Raw genomic sequence first — 8,339 nt, forward strand, 5'->3', positions numbered from 1 at the left:
AAAAAAAAAAAAAAAAAAAAAAGAGAAAATAGTCATTGGTATCTTCTTTTCTCTTGCCAAGAACAGAAAGACCCAAGTTTGGGTGACTTAGACTCACTATCTGGAGGTCAAACTTGAGGGGCTGCCTTGTGAGAACGTCTGGATTCTCACTGCACAACAACATAAAAGAGGGCAGATTGAGTTCACGCAGAGACCCCCGTCTTCTAACCCAACCCATCCAGCACCATTATAAGGGCTCATCAAATTTTAATGCATGAATTTTGGGGGAGATGCATTCAATCATGGCAATAAAATACAAACACAATGTGAATGTTCTTGGGACTTGCATCTATTGTTTTCCATTCACTGATTAATTTAAAAATATTAACTATGTATTTGTGACATTTCAAAAAGAAGAATTGGATCCAGTTGCAATGGCATGGACAGTAGAGTGGTGATATTCGATACTGGTGCCTCATTGAAGATCCAGGTTCAGAGCCTAGGTTGTCCTGACCATGCCAGGTGGGCTGGTGCACACTCATGATCCTGGCAGGCCAGGGAGCTGCAGGAAAGTATGTGTTGTAGTGAGAACCTGTTAGGGGTACCTCTGTCTCTCTCTCTCATAAAATAAATAAATAAAATAAATGTAAAAACATAAAACAAGAAAAATCTATGCTTCAAGAGAAAGTCAAGTTAAGATGAGAAAAGAGAAAGTCAAGTTATGATGAGAAAGAACTGACATGACATAAATTTACATTTTTTCACCTATAATATGTCTGTGTGACATGTCTGAGTCAAGTCTAACTTTTAAAAATTGAATTTTCATTTTCCATAGTCAGAGAATAAAAGAAGGAACAATCATTGTGAAATAAATCCTTATAATACATTCAAACCAATATGTATCATTTCTGCTTACACTTTTCCCTTGTCTAATACTACACATATAGAAATATTTTGTAGAATAAATGTGTAGTTTTTGTTGACAATGTCATCTCCAAGTGATATTAACCATGTAAAGCTCTGTTGTCAAATGCTTTCCATTTGCCAAATATCTAAATTACTGTATCTCAAGTCATTCCCAGAAGTCTGCTGTGGTCAGAAGCAGAGCAGTAGTGTCAGGATTATCACTCTCTAGGCTCAGCATTTGAGCAACGTTTCGTCAGGTCAGGAGTATTTATTTCCCAACTATCCAGCCTAGAAGACAATAACTTTTTGGACTGTCTTTTATACTATTCCCCCACAAGATTAAATTGTAATGGCCATTTATGATATCTGAAAAAATAATGGGCCACTGTTTTACTGTCTTTCCTTGCCTGTACAATTTTCCCACTTGAAGCCCCTTCCAAATAAATTAATTTCTCTTGTATTAGGGTTTGATTCTAGGATATATAAGAATAAAGATAAAGACACTAAGATCAAATCAAAAGTTATCTTCTATGTTTGCAAAATGTTACTGTACATTTTTTGTCACCTCACTTCTCTACAGAAGCTACAAGAAATCTATATTTCTTGAAAAGTTATTAATTTTCATCTCTTACAGAAATCCTGTTCTTTATTATTCAAGGGGCCAAAAATAATATAGGTAATTAGCTAGAATACATGGAAAAAAATCATGGAAAATGGATTTTTTAAAGGTATGAATTTCAAAATTTGTGCAGCAGAATAGACTTATACTTTATTTCCATTTTCCAGAAACAACTTCTTTTTTTTTTTTGGAGAGGTTTTCGCTTTAGGGTGTGTGCGCTCACCAGACAGACAGAGACAGAGAGACAGAAAATGACAAATCATCCCCGAGGGCGATGGCCACGCCGCAATCCCTTCTCTTCATTCTCCTCTCGGGATCTTGGGCACGCATGCACATGCACCCAGTGTGAGTTTTTAAGCCACCAGTCCGGGATGCGAACCGCGGTCGACTATGTGGGAGTCCAGTGACATAGCCATTACGCTAACTGCTGGTCCCCAGAAACTTCTTGAAGTTCCCTCTTAAATGACCAATGTCAGAAAATAAATTATGTTCAAGTCAATACGTTTAAATAGTGGTCACAATAAGTATGACAAGAGTAAATGTCACATAAGGAGAAATTTCTATAAAATTTCATTCACTTGATAACAACAACTAAAAATAGATTGAATAAAGGATCTAGTTTTGCATAAAGAATCAATGTCCCTCAGATTTACAAGTTAACATTTAAAGCTGTGTAGTAATTTACCTTACTCATTGGTATTTATTAACAGTTGATTGTTTAAGATCTACAGAGAGGAGAGTATTTCAGGAAGCATACCTCACTTAAGAACTGAAATTCTGATAGCCTATGTTGATACCAAACGAATATTACTTACTATTCATGTTTTTTTGTTTGTTTCCCTAAGAAAGGACCTTTTATTTGCCTCAGTACAGTGGTGTGAAACATATTGACCTTAATCTTATTACCACTGGAGAAGTAAAAAAAAATGGTGGCAATGACACAGGAGATGGTCAGATAATATTGTTGAATGAATGAACGATTAAATAATGAAATGATCTTGTTGATAAGTATCCTTTTGTCTACACTGAAAAATGTAGAAGACATTCAAGTGTTTTTATGGTTGCTGGCTATACATGTTATTAGGACAATATGTATCAGTAGAGGGTTCATAAAGTTTGGATAACCTATCTGTCCCATAGTATACATTTCAGATACTATGCTGGTTTAGCCCATTTGCCTAAGAGGGTTCCTTTGTAGTACCCTTCGGAAGGCTTCCTTCACTTCCTTGTTCCTCAAGGTATAGATAACAGGATTCAAAGCAGGTGTGACCACTGTGTACATGAGTGCAGTGGCTTTGTCTGTTTCTGGAGTGTGCATAGCCTTAGGTTGGAGATAAGTGAACAAGGCAGTGCCATAGAACAGGGATACAACCAGGATATGAGAAGAACAAGTGGAGAAGGCTTTGTGTCTGCCAGCTGCTGACGGGATTTTCAAGATGGCCACAAGAATGCGCACGTAGGAGCACAGGATGAGCAAGCAGGGACTCATGATAAAGAGCACAGAGATGGCGAACATCACGATCTCATTGTGGGAGGTATCAATACAAGCCAGTTTCACTACAGGCATAATATCACAAAAAAAGTGCTGAATCTTCCCCGTTCCACAAAAGGGTAATGTGAAGATCCATGTGATCTGTGCTGACTCCACCACCACCCCTGTGGTCCAAGATGCAGCAGCTAATTTTAAGCACACACGAGGGCCCATCAGGAGAGTGTAATGCAGTGGATAACAAATAGCTACAAAGCGGTCATAAGCCATGGCCGCTAGCAGGCAGCATTCTGTCAGTCCCAAGATGGCAAATATATACATCTGGGCTGCACATCCTCGCACACTTATGGTCTTGGTCTCCACCAGCAGGTGCACCAGCATCTGAGGTACCACACTGGTGATATAACACATCTCCAAAAAGGAAAGGTTCACCAGGAAGAAATACATGGGCATGCGCAGAGAAGGGGTGACCCAAATCAGGCAGATGATGATGAGGTTTCCAACCACAGTAAATAAGTAGATGATTAAGAACACAACGAAGAGTACAAGTTGTAACTCCGCTAGAGATGAAAAAGCCACAAATGTGAATTTGGTACAGAAGGAGTAGTTTCCACTCATTGTGATCTCAGAGCCAGACATCTGTGGAGACATGAAAGAAGGCCAATAATTTCTAGGAACCCGATCACCTAACAGAGCACTATCAAACCACAGCAAAGAAAGTGTCCCAGAATCAGAGATCTGAGATGAGAACCTAGACACCTGGATTTTTTTTCTGTTAAATCTTCCTAAATTACTACTCAATTAGAATAGAAGCACAATTTTTTCTAATTTTTAGTTGAGGGACTTTTTTAAAAACAATAATTTAGAGCAAACAGTGGCCTTAGGTTATCTATTCTTAGGTTTTGTTCTAATCAATATTCTAATTATACACATAAGATGTCCCTAAACTAATATCCAACATTATAATTGTAAAGAATTCACTTAAAGCCAAAGTACACAGAATACAATATAAAGGTACTATATATTCTGGTCTTCCAAATTCTACAACCTTTCTAAATATTACTCTTCAGAGTTTAAAAGGGAGTACATTTCCAGCAACTTATTTATAAATTTACATATGTTAATGTTACTTTTCTGGGTTTAAAAGGGAGTACATTTCCAGCAACTTATTTATAAATTTACATATGTTCTTTTTTACTCACTTTGATTAGAACTGCTTAAGTCAATGATTAGGCAGTTAAAATTCAAGAAATAACAGAGTCTTCTTTCCACAACCTCAGTGTGATTTTACGGGAAATGATGAATAATACATATCGAAAACCACAAAAGAAACTTTATTTTCTTTCTTTGGCTTCTAGGTGCCTACAAATTCAAATTATGACAGAACAATTAAATAGAGAATATTTTTATTCTTTTGAGAGACCATAGGGATTACATCCTCTGCAAAGCATAATTGTGTTTGTCTCCAGAGGAATATGTTCAAAAACAACAATGAATGCTGTGCAATTCGGTTTTCATTCATCGGACTCTATTTCCAGAGATAAACTATTTCTATTTGTTATATCACTTACATTCCTAATGGTACACATTATGCAACCGAAATTGTTAACGAACTTTATTGGTGCTTGCCATAGCAATATTTTTTAAGCTCTTAAAATGAACTGTGAGCACTCAGGCCTCATAATCAGTAGGCACAGTGCAGAACAGTGTGCCGTCTAAGTACCACACAGAGCATTTACTTTATTCATTACTTATGATTCCATTATTAGCAACACTAAAAAAATAGGCATAATCAGGGGAATTCCAATTTTCTAATGAAATTAAAGTATCAAGAAATAAAAAAAATGGACCCAGCTTCAGTGGCACAAATGGTAGCATATTGAGCTGCACTTTTGTAAGCTGTAGGGAGCGGTTAGACCTATGCAAAACTAGTGACCTTTAAAGCAGATTTCCTTTTGGTGCTAATGCTGTAGGAGAAGAGAAAGCCCTAATAAAGACATAATCTTCTCTACAGAAAAGCACGGAGTGAAGGAAGCTGTGTGTCAGTCAGAGAAGGCCCTGGGAGGATTGTTTAGAATCAGAAGATGCAAGAAACTCCTGTTGCAGTCCATAACAGAAAATACCTGGCTTTGCTTTATAAAAGAATAAACCTGATGACAATGCAGTTCCCTGGCAATCTCTATCAGAGACACCTGGACCTCCAGACCCCCGTTTTCCTCTACTCCTGTGTCTGTGTCTTTGTCTTTTCTAAATCCACCATTGCTCTCACTAGGAGCTCCCTGCCCCCTTCTCCTGCATTGCTGAGCTGGAGCAGGAAGCCACTTGGCCAACTTCAGGTTCAGATTTGAAGGTGAACTGATACATCTGGATAGTCATGCTGAAGGTCCTAATTAGATGGAAGGTGGGAATGAAGGAGATCATGTCATGATGAGAATTTGTTGGAGGTAGTTGACTCTCTCTCTTGAAATAAATGCTAAGAAATGACAGTTTTGGGATCGGTAGATGGTGTAATGGTTACGTCACTGGATCCCTATGTAGTCAAACGTGATTCCAGTCCTGGACCCGGTGGCTTAAAATTCACTCCAGGTGCATGTGCATGTGTGCCCAAGATCCATCCTGAGAGAATGGAAGAGAAGAGATTGCAGTGTGGCCATTCTTCCTGGGGCAGAGTGATTTCTCTCTCTCTCTTTCTCTGTCTTTCCTATGAGCACATGCATCCTGTAGCAAAAATCTCTCTTTTTTTAAAAAAAAGAATTTTTTTCTTGTGCTATCCTCAAGAAACAAACAAAACTTGTTCATTCTCAATGATACCTATTGCTTCAATCAGAAAACACTTTCTTTGTCCTGATCAATATGTTAAACTCACTGGGATAGGGAGGGAGCAAAGATAGTAAGAGTGGAGGCTGAATTTTAGTTAGAGTTGCATTTTCCTTCTTCACAATTCCCATGCCAGACCAAAAGAGAGTTTTAGACAGTGTTAAATATAAATACACGTAACTTCTCAAACTGCCTCAGAAAACCGAAGCCTGTGTTGGGGGAGCAGTGCCCTTTAGTGAGTATTGAAGCACTGCTCCAATGAATGTACCACATCAAGTATGTAAAGAAGAAGAAAATGCATTCTGCTGAACTGCATGGCACCCTGAAAATGCAGCAAAAGGTCACTTTATGTGTGACGAATAATATTTCGTCAAATCTCCTAAAAAATCTAGGAGTAGAAGTAGTTTTATTTCTTTGATGTGTTTTTATAGTTTATAGTGATAAAATAGAACTGCTGTATGTTTCTCTGGATTCTATATTATATTCATTTCTCTATCTGTTTCTGAAATCAGAGAACAGTATTGAGACAATAATGTGGTATGTTAGTGTATAAGTGAAAGAACCTAATGCCATCTATGTCCCCTCCACTCTTCTACTGCATTGACTGGCCCTGACCTTTAAAAATGGGGAGGCTACAAAGCCCCAGGAGGAGAATGGAGAAGAGACTGATGTGGCCATTCCTCGGGGGGCGGGGGGGTGATTTCTCACTTTATGTCTCTTTCTGTCTCTCCAGCGAGTGCATACACCCTATGGCAAAAATCTTTTAAAAAAGAGAAAAGCGAGCAGTCTAGTAGCTTTTGATCTGCTAGCTCCTCAGTATTCACACCTTTCCCCTGCTCCCAGTTTTTGCCTATTTTTCAGCGAGCTTCATAGAGGTTACAGATGGCTAGGGCAGGAAAGAACAGTGCTAATGTTAGCAGAATAGAAGTGGTAGCAATGGACGGGGGGGACAGCAGCTGCAGAAGCTCAAAAGGTGTTGGTGGTTGGGAAAGAAGGAGAAGTGACAGACAGTGGAACCTGAAGCTGCATGTTGAGAATATCAACCTCCACTGTAAGTTACCCTCTGATAGTAAACTTTTAGCCAGTACTCTATGGAGTTGTTTGGGAAAAATATGAACAGTACCTGAAATAACAACAAATTACAAACTCCATATCCCACAATGACTTCTCACAACCTTCCCTATACCTTACAACATGAGTTTGTGTTTCTGAAAAGCAGAAAAAAAGATTTGAGATGAAAGAGTGGATTGTGGCAAATTGATATTTTTGAAGGTGAGGGAAGAGAGTGTTGATCTTTCCACCAATCTCAGTGGTGCAGTGAAGCACTCTGCTCTACAACGCTGGAAGCCATAGGAAGATTGAGGGTTCTGGTCCACATACGCATTGGGCTTGTGTGCATGCATGCCTGTTAACTACGCTGCTGAGAAGACTGGGGGGAGGATTGTGGTATGAGACCATGTTGAGTGTCTCATCTGTCTTTCTCTTTCTTTGTCTCTCTCTCATGTAATATATATATATATACTTTTTGTTTAAGAGGAAAGAGAATGTTTAAGAAAAGACTGATTAAGTGTGCCAAGCATTTTCTGTGAAGTTGTGAACAAAGTAGCTCTCATTTATCTGTTGATTTTTAGCTCCACTTTGGCTGTGGGTGACCCAGAAAAGATCAATGTAGAAAGAGAGGTAAGAGTATGAACCAGACTGAAGTTATTTTATGTAAACACAGGTCAAAACACAAAAGAAGTATTTTATGTTGGGTAAATTCTTTCTATAAGCCAAATGACATATAGTGATTGAATGTTTAAAAAACAATGATAATAAATAATAATAGTAATATTCTAAAAAAAATATGGAAAGCTATTTTATGATGGTTTGGATAGTAATGTCTTTGTCTTGACTGACATGCATGGTAATTGTGCTGGAAAAAGTAATGTCATACTCTGTAAAGATATATGTGATTCAATGTAATATAAAAAAGATGATAATAAATAAAATTAAATTTAAAAAGAAAAAAATCATAAAAGAAACCAATAGGGACAACACACTGAGTGAATCTTAGCCATGAAGAGGAGGAGAAAAATAGGATGATAGCTAGAGAAGAAGACAGGGCAAGATTATTTATTGTTGTTGTTTGCTTTATTTTTAATATTAGAGAACAATGATATTATATAATAGCTATTATGCAGAGCTATCTCACACAAAGCTTTTCTTTTCCACATGATGGAAAAGGAATAGTATAGTCTTAATATTACTTTTAAAGCTTTGAATGAAAAAATGTTAATTTAAAAACTATGAGTGTCTCATGGTCAAGCTATAAATAAACATGTTTATCATTTTAATATATCATGCTTGCAATGTAATTATAATATTTATAACTTCTAATATTACTATTATTAATATTATTTATAATTTATCCATTGATTGTACATATTTATAGACTACAGTATGATTTTTCCATACTAGAGAACAATGTTAAATGATCAAATTAGGATAATTGGGGTATCCATCATCTCAAACATTTTTCATTACATT

At 37.2% G+C, this 8,339-nt stretch overlaps 1 protein-coding gene across 1 annotated transcript; it reads right to left on the bottom strand.

Annotated features, from left to right (window-relative positions):
• Positions 1–2,669: 2,669 nt before the first annotated feature.
• Positions 2,670–3,632, bottom strand: LOC106733967 (olfactory receptor 10C1). The gene has a single exon (XM_014584387.1). The coding sequence runs from the start codon at positions 3,630–3,632 to the stop codon at positions 2,670–2,672; it is 963 nt and encodes a 320-aa protein (XP_014439873.1).
• Positions 3,633–8,339: the final 4,707 nt, after the last annotated feature.

Source organism: Tupaia chinensis, unplaced genomic scaffold (genome assembly GCF_000334495.1).
Source record: "Tupaia chinensis unplaced genomic scaffold, TupChi_1.0 Scaffold146740_1, whole genome shotgun sequence".
In the NCBI taxonomy this organism is placed as follows: Eukaryota; Metazoa; Chordata; class Mammalia; order Scandentia; family Tupaiidae; genus Tupaia; species Tupaia belangeri.

Bases quoted from the DNA above. Each gene is read 5' to 3' on its own strand.
- LOC106733967 (XM_014584387.1), bottom strand. From the start codon at position 3,632: ATGTCTGGCTCTGAGATCACAATGAGTGGAAACTACTCCTTCTGTACC.